Source organism: Chrysemys picta, chromosome 3, assembly GCF_011386835.1.
Source record: "Chrysemys picta bellii isolate R12L10 chromosome 3, ASM1138683v2, whole genome shotgun sequence".
Classification (NCBI taxonomy): domain Eukaryota; kingdom Metazoa; phylum Chordata; order Testudines; family Emydidae; genus Chrysemys; species Chrysemys picta.
Window position 1 is genome coordinate 74,912,603 of NC_088793.1, and position 25,517 is coordinate 74,938,119.

General features: G+C 42.4%; 1 protein-coding gene across 3 annotated transcripts in view; it reads right to left on the minus strand.

Annotated features, from left to right (window-relative positions):
- Positions 1 to 1,811: 1,811 nt before the first annotated feature.
- The window catches only part of GPR63 (G protein-coupled receptor 63), a 40,582-nt gene continuing 16,876 nt past the window's right edge, over positions 1,812 to 25,517 (minus strand). For 2 of the 3 annotated variants that reach the window (XM_024102446.3, XM_065588223.1), the window contains exons 2-3: positions 13,497 to 13,613; positions 1,812 to 4,378 (exon numbers count right to left, since the gene is read on the minus strand). In XM_024102446.3, the coding sequence (XP_023958214.1) occupies positions 2,975 to 4,234 (1,260 nt within the window). In that variant the 5' untranslated portion in view covers positions 4,235 to 4,378; positions 13,497 to 13,613 and the 3' untranslated portion in view covers positions 1,812 to 2,974. The remainder of the gene's footprint in view (positions 4,379 to 13,496; positions 13,614 to 25,517) is intronic. The other variant, XM_005301145.4, reaches the window with a different exon arrangement.

Genomic DNA, 25,517 nt, shown 5'->3' on the forward strand with positions numbered 1-25,517 from the left:
ATGTTCAAAGCAAAATACTCTTTAAAAATGAAATAAAAATCAAGGCAAAATTCCTCCTTTAATCTGTTCAAAATACAAATGCCCTTTTATCAATATTTTTAGGTGAGAGGAGTAGAGATTACTTTGAGAGTGGTCTTAGCCCTTCATTAAATAGCTTCATAAAATCTAATCCAGGCATGCTCTCCAGACAGCAAGTGGTCCCTATGCATTCATACAGAACAAGCAGCTTCTTTGCACACCCACACAAGCCTTATGCAGCATGCACGCGCACACACACTTTTTGCAGCTCAGAAGGGGACACTCGGAAGAACTGACACCGTACAGGGACTGCTTACTCCTGGAGAGCAGGAAGCTGAAAAAGGGGGTAGGAAGGAAGCAGGCCGATGACTCTATCCCCTACTTGGAGCAGGGCTGGTGCAATCTGCTCCTTCAATTTGTAGCCAATGGGATTCTATGTGGAGGGAGCAGGCTGCACTCCTCCCATGCACAAATACAGCCCAGAAGAGACTTTACTTTCCAAAAGTGCAATCTCCCTTGTGGTTGTGTCCCTCTCCACCCTGATGCCCAATTCAGGGCGGTCACTTAAATGCCACAAATGTCCCCTGTTTATCTGATTCACCTGTCATTTACAAGTTTATGTAGTTGATAAAAATACATACCTGGATTATGATCACTGAGTGAAATCCACCGACATTTTTCCTGTTCTCAAATAAGAATGGATGTTTTCAAGGCAGTTATCAAGAAAGGAAAAGTCAGTACCTGATGTGAATCCAAGAGATGGTTTGGCATTCCAGTGAAAGAAGCTTCCACTAAACAAGCTGATTTGTAATACATAGAAAACTAGTGGGACAGCAGACATGTGAGTGGGAGATGGCAAAGAAAAACGACAAAGAAATACAGGAGAGAGGTAGGGAATTTGACTTATTTGATCCCACTCAAGCCCCATTGCCCAACTCTCCATCATAAATTCTGAACTAGCTTCCCAACCTTTCCCCATTTGTTAAACCATCTCCCCAACATCTTATAATTACAAATCAGATTATTTCACCGAAAGATTATCTAAATTTTTTGTCGTGGTTATAAACTGTAGGGCTGTGGCCAGTCTTTAGATCGGGGTGTGCAAACTACAGCCCACGGGCCAAATCTGGCCCATCAGGGCTTTGGATCCGGCCCGCAGGATTGCCAGTCCCATGGCGCTGTGGGCCCCATGCTGCTGCTGGAAGCGGCCGGCACCACGTCCCTACAGCCACTGGGGGAGGGAGGGAGCAGAGGGCTCCGCATGTTGCCATCGTCTGCGGGTACTTCTCCTGAAGCTCCCATTGGCTGGGAATGGGGAACCACAGCCAATGGGAGCTTCAAGGGATGTACCCACAGACGAGGGCAGTGCATGGAGCCCGCCAGGGGCTTCAGGGACGTGGTGCTGGCTGCTTCCGGGAGCGGCGCAGGGCCAGGGCAGGCAGGGAGCCTGCCCTAGCCCTGCTGCGCGCCACTGCCACCCTGGAGCTGCTCCAGGTAAGCAACACTGGGCTGGAGCCCCACCCCAAACCCCTCTTGCACCCCACACCCAACCCCCTGCCCTGAGCCCCCTGCCTGCACCTCAACCCCCTGACGCACCCCAACCCCCGCCGCACCCTGAACCCCTCCTGCACCCAACCCCCTGCCCTGAGCCCCCTCCCACACCCCGCCTGCCCTGAGCCCCTTCCTGCACATCGCACCTCCTCCCAAACCCTGCACTCCCTCCCACACCCCAACCCCCGGCCCACTGCTACATTCATGGCCCTGCATGCAATTTCCCCACCCAGATGTGACCCTCGGGCCAAAAAGTTTGCCCACCCCTGCTTTAGATGAGGGTGTTTATTATTGCCCAGTCCAAAACATGGTTCATGTACTTTTTTTTTTCCTTTTTGGACCCAGAAACACCTATTCCAATTCTCCTCTGGCCGTAGACTCTCCCAGGCTTTGATCCTGCCCATTTAGAATGCTTGGGTGCAACATTCCACTCACACAGTCTCCCATTGACTTCCTTAGGGCTCTGAATGGGAACATCTGTCTGCCCACACGCTGTAAATCACAGGATCACAACCATAATTTATAACTTTGACTTTTGGACATAGCAATAGATTTCGGAGTTTCAGAACCACTAAAATATTAAAATGTGTGCAATGATCAAAAAAATATCAATTTTTGCCTGGGCCCATTTTTCCAGAACTTGTGTTAGCCTTACATTTTGGGCATGATATTTTATCTTTTCATTCTGCCTCCATTTCCTCATTCACCAGGATTAAGGAGTTAATATCCCATTAGGCTAATTTTCAGAAACAATATCTAGCAAATCAGTAACTGTAGTTTTAGATACACCAGTGTAAATCTGCCCTCTAGAAACTAAACATATCTTTCTTTAAACTACCACCATAATGTGTAAAAACCTTCTCTACAGGCATCACAAACATTCTGAAAAACAGATTCTGTAGCAAGTTTTGTAAAGTGCACAAAATATTAATGGAAATATTTTTTAAAAGGTTCTGTCATCATCAAAACTCTTGAAATATTGTTAAAATTAAATAAAAGTTACCTAAATGTGACTTTTTGGCTCTAATGTCTTGGCAGAAAGCAGCAACATTTTCAGAAAAATTACACCAACTAAATATACTGTACCATAGCAGCATAAAAATCCTACAATTAGATGCAATTGCAGGCTTAATAAGCAGAAAACTGACAAAATATTAGAAATGTAATAAAAAAAAGTCTGGGTTTCCACTGAATCCTGGGAGGTAATATTTGTAATTTTGTTTATAATGTTTCTGACAGTAAACCCAGTTCTAATCAATCACGTTCTTCCTTAAAATTGAACAAGATATTGGAAAACATACTCAAGTTATAAGATATGGCAGTTGAAGGAGCCATATTAAAATAAAACAATTACATAAAAACAAATAATCCCAGAAAATAATCGTCATGTCAAATAGCTGCAATTTTACACAACCGACCGGTGCTCCCCACACACATAGATGGCACTTGGCCGAATGCGTCTTCTTGTGTGACCAGGAAACTGTGGCAAAAACTTGAAGTACTTGGGCATTAAATCTAAGCATGCATCATGAAATTTCTTAATCCTCCAGTAGTAAATCAACGGGTTCAGTGCAGACTTGAGGTAGCAGAGCCAAAGGAGCCAAGTGCTTATCTCAAAAAAGTTGTGCTTGTGGTAAAAGTGACTGTTGAATGTGGCAATAAGGCTGTAGGTGGTGAAGGGCGCCCAACAGACTATGAAAACAATGAACAAAATCAATATGGTTGTGAAGGCACGAGTTTTAAAGCTCATATCAATGTTCATTTGAAAAGGTCTCTGAAGGCTCATGAGACCAAGCTTGCTAGCCTGGCTGAGGCATATGCTGTCGGGATGGCTGTGGATACGAACTGCATTGTGGCGTACGGTATTGAGTATGCCCATAAAAGAGTATAGCATCACCATGAATGGAATAAAAAAAGAAATTAGTACAACTAGTATTACATATGCCTGGTAGCCAGGACTAGTGGTGTAGCCAAAAACACACTGAGGTGCTCTAGAAGGTATCTGCAGGTTTGGGTTCCCCACAGATAATGGAAAAGCCACAACAAAGGATGCAGCCCATGAAACAGCAATGAGGATCTTTGCACGGTAAGGATTCAGCTTATCTTGCCTCTGAACTATAATAAGGAATCTATCAATGCTAATAATGAGTAGGATGGCCACTCCCTCTATGACAAACAGCCAGAAAAACATGGCAGAGACTCTGCAGAAGAGATCTCCAAAAATCCATCGCGTCGTAATGATGGTTATCAGAGCAAAAGGCATGTTCAGCACTGCAAGCAACATGTCTGCAAAAGCCAGGCTTGCTAAGAGAATGTTAATTGCAGATCGCATGGCAGATTTCTGGTAGACCATGAGGCAGACAACAAAGTTTCCAAGAAAAGAAACCAACAGTATAAATATCATAGCAGCAGAAAGAATGATCTGGAGTGGCAGACTCAAGCTCTTGAAAACTTCTTGTGTTGGGAGGATAGCTGTAGGGTTCACTAGTAAAGTACTTATCTCAGTGGTGACCATGGCCCCTGAACTGTGATTCAATGGCTGTGTTGTGCCACTATGAAGCAAAAATTGGGGAGTGGTAAAATTCATATAGGCATTTTCATAGACAATAAAAGTAGCATTCAATGTCCTAGAGTGGGCAGATGTCAACATTGCGGAGAAAACCATTGCTTCGGGAGGAATGAATGCAGAGCCAAGGTCCTCAAGGCATTTCAGCTTGTAAGGGTAGTATCATGTTCCTTGGCCATGGACCAAATCAGGATTACACAATTGAAAACAGCAGAGCTCCAACTTTCATGCCAATATTTATGCCTGAAAAAACAAAAACAAACAAACATAGGAATGAAACTTAAAATGAGCAGGAAAAAAAATTGGTTCTTAGACATCACTAAAGGACAAATAATGTAATAAATTTGAGAACCCCTGTATTTTGATATTAATTATCTGATAATTCTGTAATTATTCTCCTCCTTCACCCATCCCCCAGTCCTGGACTATTAATTTAAACATTCTGAATGTGTTTTAGAATCTGAGTGAGTCCGAGACTGCTAAGATTTCAAGCCTGAAGGGAGATGGGGCACCACACCAGAAACACAGTCTTTGGCTTAGTTTTATTTGGCATTGATTTTAGATACACTTTGAAGTCACAGAATAATGAGGAAGCATAAGTAAGAGACTATCCTACCTGCTCTAAAACACATAGGGTCAAAAATACAATCCCTTCCCACAGCTGGAGTTTATTAACAAAGAAATGAACAATAATAAAAACAAATCATGAACAAGAAGTCCAAACTTTTATTCGGGCTTCCTCTAAGGTTCCTAGTTGTCTAGGACCTCTCAGCCCTCAAGCCTGCCTCCTCCACTTCAAATGCCCCCCAGCAGGAGTGGCCTCCCTCCAGGCTCCATATTGCTGGCAGGTGTTGCAGGGCAAGGCCACTTTCAGCTTCTGTTTCCTCAGACAGACCTTTAACTTCTTCCTAGTCTGGTCTTGTATGGTGTTTGTTCACTCCCTCACAGGAAGGTACAGTATTACTATGAACATAACTACACTGTTGATTCATGAGTTTAATTATTTTCCCTTACTGCTTGAAGGAGGAGGATTAATATTTTATGTTTCCCTCCTACCTTTTACATTTCAGAGCCCTGCTGGTAGCTCAGGGAAAGTAGACTGTCCTAAACTACATAGTGACATTCTTGTAAAAATGCCAGATAAACTAGTTACCTTGTTCTAGATTTCTTCTCCTCCTTATTCCTCGCCCTTCATTTTTATTTTATATTAACTCCTCTGCAACAAGCACTAATGTTAATAATAAACTAAAGCACAAACAGTAGACCCATAGTGAGAAATTGCCCAGAACTTATTGAGAAAAAAAGCCAATTTAGGAATCTTTCCTTTAATAGCCTTCTCCACCAAAAATGTTAGAATTCTGTGTGTAATCAATACCTAATAGGAATTTATCCCACTCTTTTCTGGTTCAGATGAACAATAATTTGGACAGTATGAGTATCAAAATCCTATTTAGGAGACCCACAAAGGCCTATTACTCAACGAACACTGTAAGCAGTGTAGAGAGAAAGTAGCATCAGTGTTCCGTAAGGAGTGATTTGAAAGGGAGCATAAAAACAACAAATAATTCATGATTTAGAATGGTGGATAAGTACCTTGCTGAATTGAAGCTTGAATACTGAGTCTTAGGGCTGCGCCGCCGTCGATTCCGCTGCCGCCTCTTGCTGCAGTGGATTTCCGGAGTCGACGGCAGAGCGATCAGGGATCGATTTTACAGCTTCTTGCAAAGACGCGAAAAATCGATCCCCAATAGATCGATTGCTACCCAGCGATCCGGCGGGTAGTGAAGACGTGCCCTAAGACTCAGTATTCATTATGAGCAGCAAATGGAGGAAATCCTGGAGATGTTCTGATAGGAAGTGAGGGATATAACTCAGTATGAGGGTGCTACTAGGCCCATCTTCAAGCTTAAATTCAGCAAGGTACTTAAGCACATGCTTATCATTAAGTATTATCCCATTGAAAACAATGGGACTATTCATATACTTAAAGTTAACCATCCAAATCTGCAGAATCAGGGCTTTAAACATCTTCATAACATCTAATCTAGCTCTGATGTTTTAAATTTAGATAGACTTAGGTGTCCAGATACTGTAGCAGAGGATGTTTCACAAAATGCTAGACAGAAAACTAACCAATCAATCTAAGGTGTTCTTGTTTAGAGGGAAGGGATTTAAAAATATATGGCTTTTATGATTCATTACCCTTTAACTACAGCAGAAAACAACTTGAGGGAAAAGTACGAGCCACAAAGCTTATTTTACATATACTATATCAACTCACAAGCATACATGCGCTGTTCCTTCCTTTCTATTTAAATCCCAGTAGCTAATATATGCAACACAGAGAGTGTGAAATTCACCCAGGTGCAGAGTACCAGTGAAAGGTTTTGTGCACCATTTAATCCATTCTGAAAGGCTGTTCTGGGGGACCTCTGAGCCCTCTAGGTACTGGATCAGTGCAATTGGAGACAGAGGACCAATGTTCCCTGGAGGGGTTGCTATTCATTGATAATGGGACATCAGAAAAACAGGCAACACGGAAGTTAGGCTGGGAGCAATTCAGCCACATGGACACAGCAATGCACAGGGCTTAAAGCAGCTCCATTTGTTCAATTTAATCTGCATTCAGTTTCGCTCCTTGCAAATGAAACAGGTACAGAGGACAGGGTCTCCTCACTGATTCCAAATAACTTAGCATTGTGGATGAGCTGCTAGGTCCATGAGTAAAAACAGCCATATAGGTGCACGGAATGGCTGTAGATACTCTATTCCAATGGGCTGGGAAAGCAGAGAGCAAGGAAGGGCTGAGCTTCAGCCCTCTGCCCTGTCTGTGAGTTGAGGGAGTGGGTAGGATTCTCTTCATCCAACCCCACAGAGTTCCTCCCACAAAACCTGAGTAATCAGGCTTTTTGCACAGAGAGCAAGTTGCAACAAATTTATGTTTCAGTTGTTCTCTCCTCCCACCATCAAGCACACAATCTTTTCTATCATCCATCCTGTGTTTCCCTCCTCCAAAAAAAATTGGAAATAGAAACAGAGGTTGAAAAGAAATCAGAAAGAAAGGAGCTAAGAGGAGTTCACAGTGGTTTTGTTTCACTCTTCAGTTACTAGCTGTGAAGGCCAAATCCTACAGTTTGAAACTGAGACAGATGCATTGGATAGCAGTTATTGAACTGAGCATAAATGAGCCCATAGATTGAAGATAATCTAAATCGACAAATTTGCTTCTGATCAAAGTGGACAAGTACAACGCTGATACATTTTTGTCACTGTATTCTCATTTTTGGAACATGCACTCTCGTTGATTCTTTTCAAATGCAGAAAAGCTACAGTCCAAATTACTTTTTCCTTTTCAATACAGAAAATTACTGGGTACGCACATTTCCTCTGAAGCAAATTTCTCACTCAAATGCAACTTTCTTTATATGGAGCATAATAGACATAATTGTTTCTGATGCAGTGTAAACTCACAGCTAAATATCGCACAAATTTCATTCATCAAATATAATTATTGCTAGGGCAAAAATCTATCTGTTTAGAATTTGGAAAGTATACCCAACTGTCAAAGATTATGTCTCATGTAGAAAGCCAATAACCATCAAAACCAGAACCTCCCATATAGCCAAATGGTGGAGGGTTTTTCTTTATACTTGTAAATACAGTATTACAGCAACAGTTGGGTTCGAGGCAGAGTAGGCTAGTCTACATTTGGCTGTTGCTCAAGTTTGCCATTAAATTTAAAGTTTTCCTTTTTAATTTTACCTGTTTCTGTATCAAATTCTAGCCACCTACCACCAACCAACCATCTTAAAGTTGACAGGTGATTTAAACACATAGAAAGGAAGAACTTTAACATGCCCTTTTACATGGTCCCACTTGGGTTTTGTTTTGCTTTGTTTTTACAATTATCATGAATGGTTTATTTTAATTCACATTTGGTTGGGTTAACGATGATCTGTAATGTTTATTACCATGTTTATTATTACATAAGTCTACGTGCTGACTGCCCTAAATAACTAGGGTAACAAATACATTTAGCACAAACACAGATATAGGTAGGTAGTACAGATTAGGGAAACATTTTTTAAATACAAAACCAAAATGTTATAAATAATGTAACTATCCTTTCTTTGACCTCATACCTGTGTAAGGGGGACCTGGCAGATTTCTCTCACTACATGGGAGGGAAAGGATTTCTTCAATGCCTTAACATTCAATTCCCTGCTTCAGATAGAGCAAGGAGTGGGGCATAGAACCAATGGGAATGGGCAATTTACTTGTTAACCTACCTGATTTTCCACTGGTGAGACAATTGAATTAGCTAGTTTCCAATCACGCAGACTTGCGTGTCCAGTATCACCAGCAGAACCATTCATTCATCTCTTTTTCAAATACCAAGATTGGGTAGAGCCAGGGCTATGAATAGATTCCATCCACATCTGTTTTGAGTCACCATTTCCATTTGAGCCTGTTGGGGTATTACCTGGTTGGTCTTATATACCATGTTATACCACTGTCTCCTTGGATATCCACAGCTTCTATCTCCATGCACTCTTCCACAGCGAACAATTTTAAGCAGTCAGTCAATCTAACAACATAGCCAAATCATTGTAGTTTGCATCTTTTGATGACTCTAGTCATGGACTACACTTTCAGTCCTTTACGGATGTCGTCATTTCTTAATCTACCTAGTCATGTCATACCTAGAATATGGCAAGGGCACCTTATTTCCAATGTTTGCAGCTTTTGCTCCAGACATTGTGTCAATATTCATGTTTCACAACCATAATGAAATGTGGGTACGAGTGTTGTATATAATCTGGTTTTAGTTGTTACGGATTTTACATTCCAAACATTTTTATTCAGTTACATGAATGGTCTCCTGGCAGTAGCTATCCGCTTGTCAATGTCATCTTCATAGTAGCTGTCATATGTTATAATGGAATCCAAGTAGCAGAATCTGTCTACTTGTGTGAAGTCTACACCATTAATAACTAATTTAGTCAGTTTCTTGATTTCTGATTTCACATTAGTTTGGTCTTTTGTTCATTCATTTTTAATCCCCATTCTCTGGCTGGTGTATACAGGTTAATTTGAAGCTGAAAGCCACTAATTTTTGTTGCTATGCTCGGGATTGCAGTGCTTGTAATGCTAGGCCGTGATTGGTGCACATGATGCAAGAAGGGGCCTTAACATAAGAACATAAGAAAGGCCGTACTGGGTCAGACCAAAGGTCCATCTAGCCCAGTATCCTGTCTACCGACAGTGGCCAATGCCAGGTGCCCCAGAGGGAGTGAATCTAACAGGCAATAATCAAGTGATCTCTCTCCTGCCATCCATCTCCACCCTCTGACAGACATTATTTACAATTATTACAATTATTAACATAATTGTATGTTGCTTTGCAGTGCTCTTTTTGCTTTCACTTAATAGAATAAATATTGCTTTCAAACACACACAATTCTTTTATTAAAAAACAACAACCGGAGGAGAGAGTCAAACGAAAAAATTCATCTGCAGGGAGGGGAAGAGGGTATGGGGGAAGGGAAGTTCTCAAGAGGAGCAGGGGTCCCAGGACAGCTACAAATTTGTCTGTGTCCAGGGATTATACCCAACCTTCTCCTTTGGAGTACTATGTATCCAGTGCTGTACTTCAGCAGGGCCAAGCTGCTGAGGGATGGGTGTTGAGTGTAGTGGAGTCCACACTGCTGGACTGTGAGGACGGACGAGTGGAATGCTGTGGGTAGAGAGTGGAGCCAGGAGGTTGATAACAGTGTGTTGGTGGTGTGTGGCGGGTGCATGGGAAAGAGTTTTGCGACAGCGGCTGCAGGGGAGGGTGGGCACGGAGCTGCTTGGTTTGAAGAGCTAGTATCGCCTGGAGTGTGTCCACTTGGCACTCTATAACTGTTAGGAGCCACTGCATGGCTTCTTTCTGGTATGCTGCATTCTCCTTTCGGTCATTCTCCTTGCTGTCCCGCCACGCCTTCAATTCCTGTTTCTCAGCAGCTGAGTGCATCATAACCTCAAGCAGAAAGTCCTCCTTGGCTCTTCTTTCTAATTCTGCGCATCCGTTCTGCTGCCGATAAGGGAGGCTGGCCTCCCAAGGTCATCTCTGAAGTTTAAATGCAACATTTTACAGAAGCAATATTATTTGCAACACAGACAACACTGATTCAGTGCTTTAAAACACAGCCAGTACTCACACACCTGTCACTAACTGGATGACCCCAGGCAAGCACACATGAGCCACAAGACCCCCCAAAATGGTGAGTAGCTGCAGGGGCAGGGTAAATCACTCTTCCCGGATCCTGCTGTACACTTGGCACGTGGCTCTTGGGGACAGCCAGCATTGTAGAGTGGGCCTGATAATCATTCCTGTCCCCACATTTTCCACAGGAGGTGATCATTATGGAAGATATCTCGCTGCTGAGGGTGAGCAGGGAATCAAGGGAGGGTGTTCTCTGAGCCTGCGGCTTCCACCCTGGCACCTAGGCGGCTAGCCTGCGTGCAGCAATGGTCCCCCCGCCACCCGTCATGGCAAAGTGGCGCGGGAAAGTTACCGTTAATGGGGCAAGAAACAAAGCAGCTCTGCTGAGGAATCTGCAGCAGCGGATTGCCCAGTATCTCCATGAGAGTTTCCTGCAGATCTCTGAGGGAGATTCACGTGAAGTGAGGGAGTCTATCAACAGCCTGTTCTGCCGCTCAAACTAGGCATGCGGTGGGAAACAAGCCTGCTTCCTGCAACCGCCAACAACTCGCTTCATCAATTCCCAAAATCAGATCCACTTACCAGGGGCCTCCTCTCCAGTTTGCCAAGCTCCGACTGCTATGACTGGCTTGCCTCCTCCGGGGTAGAAAATCGCTCCTGACTGCATGCATCTCTGGCCTCTGAGTCATCCTCGGCCTCTGAGTCCCCCCCACACTTTGTCCAAGATTGCCTCCTCCTGGCTCGGTCCACTCTCGATTGGCACGTGAGCCAATGAAGTATCCATAGTGGTCTTCGCAGTGGAGGTGGGGTTGCCAACGAGTACCGCGTCCAGCTCTTTGTAGAACCAGCAGCTCGTGGGCACAGCACCGGAGCGGCGGTTTGCCTGCCGCACCTTGTGGTAGGCGTTCTGCAGCTCCTTCACTTTTCCCCTACACTGCAATGTGCCCCGGTCATGGCCCCTTTCGATCATGAATCGTGAAATCTGTCCGTAGGTATCATAATTCCTATGGCTGGAGCGCAGCTGGGACTGCACAGCTTCCTCTCCCCAAATGCCAATGAGGCCCAGCAGCTCGGCAGTGCTCCAAGTGGGGAATTGCCTGGTGTGTGGAGCAGACATGGCCACCTGGAAAGATGTGCTGAGACCACTGCACGCATCACTGAGCAAACAGGAAGGAGACTTTCAAATTTGTAAAGGAATGTACGGGGTGGGGCTGACAGTTGGTCACCTAAGGACAGGGCAGTAGAATTCAAACCGATGACCAGAGAGGTGAGAACAGGCATTGTGGGACACCTCCTGGAGACCAATTGCAGCACTGTAATCACCACGGTGTCTACATTGGCACCACAGCACTGTAGCCCCTGCGCAGAAAGCCTCTCGTCAGGCTAGCTTTTTTAATAGTGCTGCAACTGCGTAGTTTCTGCGCACTAAATGCCTTGGCAGTGTGTTCACTTTGGGAGTTACAGCACTCAAAGCTGCTTTAGTGCGCAAAAGCTTGCCAGTGTAGATGGGTCCTAAGGGAGCTGAACAAGATGTTTTCTAAGGCCACGTCTATACTACAGAGGCACAGTTAGGGTGCTCTAGCTATGCTGTCATAGTTTAGATCCTTACTAAAGTGATGGAAGGGAATTTTCCATTGTTGTAGAAACTCCACTGTCCTGAATGATGGTAGAATGATCAGCAGAAGCATTTTTCCATCAACATAGCTATGTCTACACTGGGGCATAGGATGGCAAAGATATTGCACTATGGCATGTGGGATTTTTCACACCCCTGAGCATTGTAGCTAAATCAACCTTTTAAGTGTAGATCAGGCCTAATTGTAGAGCAAAAAATATTGGATTTAGTATGCACCCCTGTTTGACTTCAGTTTTCACTTCAAACTACTATGTCAGCTCACTGCTGACTTGTATTGCATATCAAGCTATGCTATATAGATTCTGCAGTATTTGAATCAACTTGCTTCTAAAATCGTGCCATAACCAGGTCTCTGAAAAACAATCAGGCACTTGGTCCAGATGGTATCCACCTGAAGTTTTAAAACATGGCAGAACAGGCATAGTCATGCTCCTTTGCAAACGATTTAACCTCATTTGGATGAAGGGTGAAGTCCCTGAAGGCTGGCAATGCTCAATCACTGTATCACTCTTTTAAACAGGTGACCCAACATATTGCAACAGCTATAGAGAAATATGTCTAATAAGCATTCCTAGCAAGGTATTCTGTAGAGTGATTCTCAACCAAATGCAAAAAAGAGCACAGGAAATCCCTTCTGAGTCACTAGCTGGTTTTACGCCTGAACCTGGACTGTAGATAAGATATTTGTTTTTTATCAAATCTTGGAGAGACGCAGAGTTCAACGAACCTCTATTTTGCACATTCATTGACTTTAAGAAAGCATTTGACTTTGTAAACAGACAGGATCTATGGAAAGCACTCAAGTGGTATGATTTTAGCAGAATTATTCATAAAAAAAGTTTATTTAAAATTGAAGTATTTTTCTCTTTTCTTCTTAAAACTAGAACTATCTATATTTAAAAGTGAAAAGTACTAAAGCAACAATGACCAATCTGGATTGAGCAATTAGTGACTCTTAATTACCCTCTTAAGAAGAATGCCTTCTGCCTTTAATTCAGCTGATGGTTAATGGCCAAAAAATGCCCAACATAGAAGTCATATTACAAACTGTGAACAGATATAAAAAGAAAAGAAAAATACCATTTACTTAGTTCTTCAGAAAGAGCATGGTCTAGTCTTTAGATCACAAGAAAGAGCATCAGCATTCTGGGTTAACTGCCGGTGCTGCCACTGACTTGCTGTGACCCAGTTTCCTCATTAGTAAAACAGTTATTATCCACCTGCTTCACAGGGATGTTGCGAGGACTAGTTAGCATTTGGGACACCCTTCAATATCATCAAATGAAAAGCACTAAAGAAGTGCAAAGTATTGCTGAAAATTTGCACTGCCAATGATGTTCCATGGTCTTTGCCTAATTTTTAAATTAACCAATAGGAAGATCCATTTTTAACTTCACAACTTCATTCTCAAATTTCCATTGGATTTGTATCCAATGTATCTAAATTGGATATTTAAGTTTAGCGTCCATTTACACCTGCAATAACACTCTTTCCTGACACAAAAATCCAAAACATACCAATCCAGGTAAGATCCCTTGAACAGAATAAGGAACAGTCTGAATAAGTCATCTTTCGGTGCTCTTTGTGAGGTTGCATGCACTGATGTTCAGCAGAATCTTCCCTTTTCGAGCAGCCTGTTAAAAAAATAAGTAAGTCAGTACTACTGACACAGATATGACAAACACAGGCCTCTCTTGAGGCGATTGTATTTATCGTTATGAATGTTATCTGAATGTTTGAGTCAGCCTTGAAAGTATGAAAACTTCAAAGACCATTATGTTGAGATGTGCCAGATGATACAGACCGTAGAATATTCATAGCCTTTCGTATCAATACATGTTATATGTATTGTGTATTCTTGGTCACTGGGGGAATTTGGAATCACTAGAGGGTGATTAATACAAAATTCCAAGGCTGATTATGCAGACTTTGAAGTCTTACCTCCCAGGGGAAGGGACACTGACTGGCTTTACCTATTTTCAGGAGGCTGGGAGACAACAGTTTTGGGGATACACAGGCTAGGATTAAACAGACTCAGCGGTCTGCTCTCTGATCCCACAAATGGACATGACCTTTCATCCAAGGTAGCACCCTACCCAGCTGAAGGGTTAGAAAGACTGGAATCTGCCAGAGTCCACACAGGACTGATGGGCGACTCCTGGTACAACTAGTATGCATTGAGACCTTTTATTTGTTTCATATGTTTTCTCTGTATGTTTTTGTTCTTAAGTAAATGTACTCTGCTAAGAAAGAGCTGGATAGTCACTTATAACCACTGCTAAGCCACTGTCATTGTCCTTGAAGAGAAAGCAAAGTCCAGAGGCTGGACGTTAGTCAGACCTGCTTGGGGAGAACCTGAGTCCCTGTCTAGAGAGGGGACAGCTAGAGACCTGAGAGAGCATTCCTGGAGCCGACCTGGAGGTTGTCAAAGAGGCAGTTATTCTGAAACTGTAACAACTAAGTCCAAACATAAGGCAGAACATGGGCAGAAAGGCAGCAGTTTTCCCTCCAGTAAAACTGAAAAGATACTTTTTGCTGGATGGGGTTAATATTCTGTTAAGTAGAACTTAGGCCCCAATTCTGCAAGGTACTTAAGCATACACCTAACTTTGAAGTCAACTGGACTACTCACGTGCTTAAAGTTAGGAACATGCTTAGAAACCTAGCTGTGTTAAGGGCCTGATCCAAAGCCCTCTGAAAACAATGGAAAGAAACAGCATTTAAACACACAGGCTGCTGTGGAATTTCATAAGGAGGGTGAATGAAGTTCGCAGAAAGTAACAGACATCAACCCAACCATATTAGAGGAGTGAAAATGATTGGACAGTTACAATAATATAAATGGACCATCTAGTCACCACCACCACCCAGTCGTCAACAGGATATTGCTCTACTTTAACAAATATCTAATGTGACATCTGTCAAACAGGCTAGGAGGCTTGAGTATTACTTTTTCATATGGCTCTGGTGAATTCACACCATCCATTTTCAAATGAGCACTTTGGCAGACTCTTCCACTTATTCTCAAAGGGAAATGAGAGAGTATCAGCGAGCCTTGAAAGCTGAAACATCTTAATGCTTTTTGGCAGCTCCCAATGATCTCCATTATTTACAAATATTTTGTATACATAAAAATCAAAGCATAAGATAAATGTAGTGGGAGACAAAATTGCATTCCTCTGGAATGTTTATGGACCTTCTGGTTTTTAAAACGCTGGAAAGGCTTTGACCTGTTTCACAATCACTCTGTCACAGTTTTCCCAAATGGTCAGAAGTCAGTATTAATGGATGTTATTTTGCAATCAGCTCAAAGTTAACAATTTGTTTATTCCAATAAATAGGATAAGAGGGAATATTATTTAGTCATGTATAAAAAACACACAGCTAAAATGCAGTGCTAAGATTATGATAGGCATTCATGACTAAATCTGCTCCCCGTTTAACAAGATCAGCATCATAAACTGTTAATCTTTTCTCCCAGCCTCACTAAAGCATCAGCTAAGGGAGCAGGTTTGCCAGCAGGCAGAAAATAGTGCCAAGAACTTGGAAGGATTAAATTCAAATTTAACTTGTCAGATCTTCCCACAAGGTAAGCATATTCTCTGAAATAATTTTTTATTTCTTCTCATTACTTGCATGCTAAGAGAAGATGCCATCAGTAAGAGCTGGTAGTGTTTTTAAACCCAATTAAAAAAGTAATCTAAAATATCTGTGACATATAGGAATAACTTTAACCTCAAGCTGCCAAGCAGGTGGATAAAAACAAAGCATTTTTTAAAGAAATGAAAGTGAACCAGAACAGTTTGTACTGTGTCCAATTGGTATTCCCCATTATATGTATTGAGAAACTCTCTCAAATCAGTAGAATCCATCAACATGAAAAAAAATTGTCCTGATCCAGCAATGAGTTCTGTATGGATGGAACCCCATGCATACACAGAGCTGAGTCAATGGGGCTCTGTGCAGGCACACTTGTCTGCCCACACAAAGCAGCTTGCCTAACTTCAGCCACTGTATATTAATGAAGGCACTCATCAAAGAAATTATAAGAATACCCAAATTATTTTGATTTCAAGGTCAAAACCAATACCTTGCTGCACCACAAATGAGTATTGCTTTGTGAGATACATCACTTCACATCCTGCTCTTCAGGATAGGGACTGTCCCTTAGGATATGTCTACACTTAAAATGCTACTGATAGCGCTTCACTGTAGACACTCAATGCAGCGATGGGAGGGGTTCTCCCATCATTGTAATTAATCCACCTCCCAAGAGGCAGTAGCTAGGTTGACAGGAGACTATCCGACTTGCACTGTCTACCGGTACCGGGGCTAGGTCGGCATAGCTACGTGTCTCAGAGGTGTGGATTTTTCAGAGCTATGCTGATGTAAGTTCCCAGTGCAGACCAGCCCTTAGTATGTGTTCATACAATGTCTAGCACAAAGGGGCCCCAAACACAGATGAGGGCTTTAGACACCACTGTAATACAAATAATACATGCAAGTATTCAGAATCATCCATCATACAAGACATACCAGCATGCTAGTGACTCCCTCAAAAGGCTGCAAAAGCTTTTCAATACATTCATATCTCTTTTCAAACTGGTCAAAATTTTTGGCAAAATATTATTTTCTGACAACTTTCCATGCTTGGTGTGAGTCCAACAACAATATTTTTTTGGCTAGCTTTCATTAAATTTGGTTTGGGCGTTTTGGGAATGTAACATATGATACAATGTCTGAGCTCTTGTACTTAAATAAACCAAACCCTGCTTCTCTTGAATACCTTAAACTGCACAATCAGGGTCAAATACACCTTCCATGCCCCACCTGAAAACCTGATCTGCACGCTGAGAAGGTGGTAAGTAGGGTTTAGGACAAGCCCACTCTAGGTTGCAAAGCAGCTGCAGAGCTCTTGTGTTAAAGCTACTTCAGCCTCTTGGCTGAGGCAGTTTACATGTCACCTACCACACACTTTTGTGGCACGGGAGGATCAGAGGATCCATGCAGCACACTTTTGGCTGTGTCCACTGGGCAATGCCAAGCAGAGAGAACCTAGACCCAGGATCCATGCAAGGAAGGGGGTATATCTCTTCCATGGCTCCCCTCTACACTTTTACCCATTTACATCCTGGAAATATACCTGTTCTGCTGCCAGGGAAGAGGGAGCTGGCTGGATTTGCTCCTTAGTCATTAATGGTTTAACAAAACGATAGCAGCTATCTATGAATGGAACTTAAAGCGCACACACAGTTTGTCATTTTTATGAAGTAACAAATCATTACTGAAATGTCTTTACTTCCATTACTGACAGAGCAAGGCAAAATATGCACACTTATCTCATTATTGCTTTCATAGATACTTGCCTGACTGTGAAAGAGTAAGAATTTGTGATTTGGGGGGGGGGGGGGCACACATTGGGGTGGAAATGGGGGTATTAGAATGAGTGGAAAAATGTGACAATTTTGTATTCTTTACAAATTGTGGGCTAGGTATGTTGCTCACATGGTATCTAGTTAGGTTGACCAGACAGCAAATGTGAAAAATCGGGACGGGGGTGGGAGGGTAATAGGAGCCTATATAAAAAAAAAGACCCAAAAATCGGGACTGTTCCTATAAAATCGGGATATCTGGTCACCCTATATCTAGTGACTAACTGAGCCTCCCACCTGTGGCACAGAGGGTTTGCAAAAGCCTTTGGCAGTATTTTTACTAGCAAACTTTGCAGCCACAATGATCCACCAGAGGTAACAACAGTGTTAACAGGGCTCGGCTGTTTTTATCACCATGTTGATGACTTTTACCCATTTTATAGTTTTAATCCTTGCCCATTATTTAACTGATTTTCCTCCTATTGCCTATTTTTACTTTTATTTTGTTTTAAATCTGTGACTGTTATTTTTTTCAATTTTATTCTTATTGATTTATACCCACCATATATTTTTCATTTTGATTATTAAGTCTTTATTAAAGGATCTCGGTTTCTTAGGCTACGGCTCTAACCTGATGGTAGTGTCCAGGTTTGGAGGTGCTGAGGTTGGAAGGGAATGCCCCAGCCCATGCCATTACCATTCTTGCTGCAACCCTTACTGCAGCCAAAGTTCTGCTACTTCCCAGGACTTTTACCCAATCCCTACTTCCAAGGAAATAGATGTTAGGATTCCTGCTCCTTGTGAATACTACAGGCCCTATAGCATTTGGGTCAAGAAAGTAGGGTGGTTATGGCTAGCCAAGTAGCATAGGTAACTGTTTCAGCGATAGAAGAGTACAGCTCACAGATTGGAAAGTACCACAGAATCCTTCAGGATAAAAAGGGGACATATTAATATAAAGTTTGTTATTTATTTTGTATCAAATATATAGAATTTTTATTTTCAACTAATACAAAAATACTCTAAAGTCATTATTATTCACTTGAATTCCAACAACATTTACCTTATGCTTAATTTGCGGAATTAATCTAGGCTAATCTACCAAGTCAGATACATACTGGAACATTAACCTATTTGTCTTAATGTAAAAATGTAGAATCTAAATAAAAGTAATAGGTGTTTATTAAGCCAAGCTATCTAATCGTTTGAATAACTTGTGAACGTTTCACTTCTCAAATCAACTAATAAGAATTATTCTCTCAAGATAGTAAATTAAAAAAAAAAATTGCACAAAAATGAATCCATCTTATGAGCAATAATTCCAAAGAAGTGTGCCCATACAGGAGGAGGGTTAAGGAGAATTTCCATTTGCCTTACTATCAGAAATGACCTTTACATACTGGTAGCTGGACAAAAACAAATCCAGTACAATACACAAAAAATGTCTATGCAGTCATGATTGGTAGGGTCTTAAATGTTGTTCTATGAGTCTTGAACAACAATATGCAAGCAGAGAAAATAGGACAGAAGTTCCTAAGAAGTACCAAAAAAAGTATGTTTAAAGCAATAAATCACATGAACAGGTTAGAGAGTGGGGCTCAGACAGTCCCAGAAAGGCAAGACCCTTCCAGAACCTTCACATGAGGGGGATGGCATGGCTGGGGGGGCATTCACATGGGGGCACACAAGAGGGTCAGAGACTGGCACAGATGGGCAGGGGCTCCCAAGATCCTTGCACACATGGGGGGGCAGAGAGGGATCAAACCCCACTGGGGGAGCAGGGACCCATAGATCCCCAGCTTACATAAGGGGAATAAAGGAAAGGAGCTCAGATCACTCCAGCTAGGCAAACCCCCTCCAGAACCTGACTCACATGAGGGAGGCAGAGAAAGGGGAGGCTGGTGGCCTCAGATCATGGCACAGACACAGGAAGATAATATGGGCTAACAGGCACTCCTGCCCCTCTTCTCCTCCTCACTCATCCCTATGACCATTCCCAGTGTGCCACCACTCCCCATCACCTGATACCGAAGCCCTTTCCACCTACTCCTCCACCCCAAATCATCCTCCCCTCCCAGCCAGCATTTGCTTGTGTAGTTTATTTTCTTCTCAAAAAATAATCTCAGTGCTTTCTAAATAATCTGCTGTACCCAGATTACATTTCCCCAAAATAAAAATCTCCCTTTGATAAAGACAGTTTGGAGCAATACACCTGTTTTTTCTAATTCAGATTTCCACTCTGGGGCAGATTTGAACTCATAGTGCCTGGGGTGGAGCTCAGATTCAAAGTATAACATATCCTCACAGTCACTCAAGTCCTGTGACCTAGAGGTAGTTTCCCAGCTAGGTAGCCTCTCTTTCTGAACACGTTCGGTATAATCTATTAGACATGCAAATAGGCATGCAAGCTTTCTCAAATGCCTAAGAGTAGAAGCAAACTGCTTTTGAAATAACATTTTAATTTGATTTCCCCCCAAAGGTCTGGTGGGTTCTATGTACTCTATTGGGAGTAACCCTTGAGAGTCTGAGATGCTGATGTGATGATCTGAGTGCTGGTTTAATCTCTATCTGTGAGCAAAAATAATCTTAACAAATTCTGGCAATCTAAGAAAAGCTGTTTATTTTGGGGGGCTGTGTCTTGGGAACCCCTTGGTCAAATGGCCCCAAATTAGGATCTCTAATAGAACTCTGGGACCCCAGAAGGCACACCAAATTTCAAGGAAATCAGAGTAATCATGTACATTTTAGAGCACTTAGAAGAATATAGCTTTAAACAGAAAGCTGGTCTTAACCTTAACTATAGAAAGCTGCTGTTCTGCTATGATAAACATCTACAATATGAAACATTTAACATATTGCTGTGAATTGGGCAAAACATTACTGAAACCAATGGGCATAACTAAGGCCCTACCAAATTCACAGTCCATTTTGGTCAATTTCACGATCATAGGATTTTAAAAATAGTAAATTTCATTATTTCAGCTATTTAAATCTGAAATTTCATGGTGCTGTAATTGTAGGGGTCCTGACCCAAAAAGGAGTTGGGGGGGAGGAGGGTCACAGGTTATTGGTGGGGGCGGGGGGTTGTGGTACTGCTACCCTTACTTCTGCACAAAAGACCAGATTTCATAGGAGGAGACCAGATTTCACAATCCGTGATGCATTTTTCATGGCCGTGAATTTGGCAGAGCCTTAGGTGTAACTGCCACTCTTCATTTAAGATAGCTGTAAGAAACAGTTACGCTCCTTCATGAAACAGTAGTAGCTTCCACCCCAAACAAAGGTACATGCCACCACCCGAAACCAAGGCACATAGTGGCTGCTCAGGAATTTGAATTAAGAGGGAGAAGGGCTTGGCTGGGTACTGTTTGTAGTAGAAGTTTGTGTGTGTGTGTAAGAGAAGCAGAAGAGAAACTCCTGAGAAACCGAGACAGAAAGCAACATGGAACACTAGATGCAGCCTGAACAAGCAATGAATGTGTGGTCCCGGAAAAAGAGAGAAAGAGCTTTGAGGTTGGGTTCTGGCTGAAAGGGGGCTTTGAACTGTGAGCAAAGAAACTGTATCTCCTGTTTGTTTTCTCCTTTGTTCAGGAGGAACAGGTCTTCGTACAATTTCTATAAATAAACAGAATTGTATCAAATATCGGACTTCGTCAGCAATTTCTCCTCCTAAAGTAAACAACCTCCAGGGCTCCAAACTTTCTCAAATATCCCACCACATCTCCCTTAACTCTTACACAAATAAAACCAAAAGAATTTTCAGACTGCTTTCCAGAATATTAATTAAAAATCTGGAAAGGTCAGGATTACATAATTAGAAGCAGTTATATATTAACTCAAATTACTAATGTGTAAGAAAACATAAGATCGTATTTCCCTCACTAATTCAACAACATGTTTCCCTCCAAGAGCTTAAAGATATTTCAGTTAACTCATTTTGCTAACATTAAAATGAGTATTAAGTTAAGGAGAAGCTTATTTGGTTTTGAATTTAACATCTGCTTCTAAGGAGATAATTTCTACAATGTATTGACTTCTCGTATCTGGTATAAATTTAAAAACAGTAATGACTGTAAAGCAATATATGGTGCCAGATTATGGGTGCACATCATCTGCTGAGATATCTGGCCACAAATGACTCAAGTTGGACCCCCAATTTCAGTGGTTACTTGAAAGTTATGGCCTAGGATGACCGGAGAACAAGTGAAATGACATCACAAGAAACAAGAGAGCGAACATGTCATCTTTTGAGCAACTGGGGGGGGGGGTTTTAAAATCTGTTTAAAACTCTATTTTAAATTCAAATAAATAATTAACATTTTGGAAAAAGAAAGCTTTTGTTAAAGATATCTCCCACCCATTCGATTAAGATGTTATAGTTAATAATAATAATACGCATCCTGAGACACCCAAAAGGACAGCCCTGCAACAAAACCAGGAGATGACATCCTGATATTTCTTAAAAAAAAATCCAATTACATGGATTTTCCAGTATGCTGCAGAACATATACTGAACTAAAGTAAAAATGTCACCCCATTTACCATTTCTGTGCCCCTCTAGAATTCTCATTTTCACTTTATGTCTTTTTTTATCCTCTAATTATTTTTTCTTTGTTTCAGTTAGACACACTTATCTAACTCTGGCCATAACAGAAGTCTAGCTGGTTACTAGCAATTCCATACTTGTATAGCTGATCAAAACATTTTCAATGCAAACAGTTTTCCATTGAAAAATGAAGTTTTATACAAATAAAAATATTTTGTGGGAACGTGTCTTTTTTTTTTTTTAAAAAAAAAGCCTAAGACAGTAGAAATAATTTGCTTTGACTTTCTCCTTACGTTTATATCAAAACTATTCATTTAGACCAGTGTTTCCCAAACTTGGGACGCCGCTTGCGTAGGGAAAGCCCCTGGCGGGCCGGGCTGGTTTGTTTACCTGCCGCGTCCACGGGTCTGGCCGATTGCAGCTCCCACTGGCCGCGGTTCGCCGCTCCGGGCTAATGGGAGCTGCTGGAAGCGGCGGCCAGCAGGTCCCTCAGCCTGCACTGCTTCCAGCAGCTCCCATTGGCCCGGAGCAGCGAACTGTGGCCAGTGGGAGCCGTGATTGGCTGGACCTGTGGATGCAGTAGATAAACAAACCAGCCCGGCCCCCAGGGGCTTTCCCTACACAAGCGGCGTCCCAAGTTTGGGAAACACTGATTTAGACTCATTTTGTGTTAAAATGTTTCATTTTGATAACGTTAAAGTTGGTTTTATTTTGTTTTAACTCTCTCTCCACACACACAAACACACACACACACACACACACTTAATACAATAATGTTTTGAGGTTATCAAAATGAAACAGTTTTAACTTATTTAAGAAAACATTTAAATGTTTCCCAAACCATTTTTTTCAGAATCTTTAATTTATGAGAAAGTTTGTTCCAATTCAGAATGCAAACTAATTCTGAAGAGTCCAGAATCTCCTGCAGAATGGAAATTCCATCTTCCAACAAGTTCTACATACTTGAGACTCTCCCTCAAATCCTTCACTTCATATTTTAGTTCACAGATTGCCTTTGCTAGACCAGCCCCAATAATTTTTAATTCTTCAACAAACATTTTCAAATCTACTCTTGCAATCTCTGCAGGAGCCTCCAGTGCCACGTCCCCAGCTCCACAGGCCCAATCAGCACCATATTAGATGCCTGCTAAGAGAAGAGGCCTAGCTACCTTTCCCTGTTTCAGACAAATATGATTTGTTAAGTCATTTCCCCGCCATCCCCTTCAGTCCATCCATGGAGCATCTATTCTCAGAATCAGATTGCCATCTTGCAAACATACATGTGTTAAAGCATGGGCACACTCCCCATGAAATCAAACAGACAATTCATACGCTTTAAGTTAAGCACATGTATAAATATCTGCAAGATGGAGGCCGTAATAAGGTAGGTCTCAGCTAAAAGAAGGTGAGCCTTTCAAAAAGTGTTTTAAAGGCGCATTTAGTATCATCTCTCTTTTTATACATCTCTACCCCGATATAACGCGACCCGATAGAACACGAATTCGGATATAGCGCGGTAAAGCAGTGCTTCGGGGGGGCGGGGCTATGCACTCCGGTGGATCAAAGCAAGTTCGATATAACGTGGTTTCACCTATAACGCAGTCAGATTTTATGGCTCCCGAGGACAGTGTTATATCGAAGTAGAGGTGTACTGCCTTCTTACAACCTGGCCCGATTCAGTCACCAGTCTGCTGCAAGTGCACCTAATTGCTGGATCCCATGTGCTTCCAAGCCAACTGGGTCTGAGCAGAGTCTAGTCATTATTTCTAGTGCTGGGTCTATAGGGCACGCTCCCAGGTTCAGACCCCTTGTTTGACACTCTGCAAACCAACCACCCCAGACTCTGAAATCAGTGCCTTACAAGCAGAGCCTCCTGAGTCCACCAAGTCACTTACACACACTCCCCCAGAACTCCAACTAAGCAGTAATTCAAGCCGTTTGGGGACAACGTGTCAGGAAAGCCAGGTACAGAAGCTTACCCAAGGAGTTTCTTAACCACAAAGACTTTACTCTTAAAAGCATTCAAGAGTTACAGATCTTTGAAAAATAACAGACAACGGAGAGGAACCCTCCCCAAGTTTGATCCCACCCTTTAATTAAGTGAGTCTGAGGCAGGGGTGGCCAACCTGAGTCTGAGAAGGAGCCAGAATTTACCAATGAACATTGCCAAAGAGCCACAGTAATAGTCAGCAGCCTCCCATCAGCTCCCTGCCGTCCTGCTCCCAGCGCCTCTCACCCACCGGCAGCTCCACTAATCAGCCCCCCCCTCCCTCCCCGCACCTCCCGATCAGCTGTTTCATGGCGTGCAGGAAGCTCTGGGGAGGGGTGGGGGAAGAGGGAGGAGTGAGGGCACTGCAGGCTCAGGGGAGGGGCAGGAAGGGGTGGAGTGGGGGCAGGGCCTGTGACAGAGCCAGGGGTTGAGCAGTGAGCACCCCCCCGGCACATTGGAAAGTTGGCACCTGTAGCTCCAGCCCCGGAGTCCGTGCCTATACAAGGAGACGCAGATTAACTTCTGAAGAGCCGCTTGTGGCTCCAGAGCCACAGGTTGGCCACCCCTGGTCTGAGGTTTATCAGCCTTTCAGGCAAGGCAGTGTCCCTCCTGCCTTCTCACTCTCCAGCAAGTCCTTCTGACATGCGATGATGCTCACAGCAGCATGCTTCTTAAGGACAGTCTCTCTCTCTCTCTCTGTCGTCCTCTCCCCTAGCCATACACACCACCATGAAGAAAAAATATTGTTCCATGGAGGTAGGCCAGTATTTGAGAGTCAATCAAAGTCGATAGCCTGAGATTGCAGATTTGATACCTTCTCAATGATAGTCCTTCAACAAGGTATCAAATTCCTTTCCTGGGCAGGGCTGCTGTCTGGAGTGTAGTTTGACAGGCTGTTATGAAGACCAAACAGTAACAAATTGTGATACAGCCTATCCCTCTATCATCCTCACTGGTAGCTCTATCTCTTCCACACTTGAATTACCTTTAACTTCTCCTCCCACCCCAAAGGCGTTTTTCCATAGGACCCTACCGCTGTTTGGTCTTTATATCTTTACCCATCCATCAAACAGTTTTGATGATTCTTTTTATGGTAGATCTTTTATTGTAGTTTCTTAGCATTTTGTTTTATCATTTAATTGTAAACTGTAGCGAAGTGCCCCATGTACCTTTGTTGGCACAGTAAGGAATTCAAGTACCTTTAGTAAATATAAATGAGCAATAAAAACTAATGAAATGTAAAACCCAGGAAATTAATATTTCATAATTGTATCTATTTTATCTATCTGCCTACATGGGTTAAAAATACCAGCTTCAAATAGTCTGAGATTCTGGGGACATTCAGCTACCACTACATTCATAGTCTGTTTCCTTAGCAACACTATATAAGCCATCTGGCTGCACACAGCTAAATTCTAATACCATATTTCATCTATATCACAAATAGGCTAGAAAGGCATTTATATTTTAAAGTGTGTAATCACTATGCTAATTGAGTATGCTAATAAAACAAAAAAGTTATTGGTATTCTTAGGGGGGGGGGGAGGAATTACACACAGGCTTGATCAACCAGATGCCTCGGAGGACTGATAACGGGATACACAGTCTTTCACTGGGCTGCCTGAAAAAT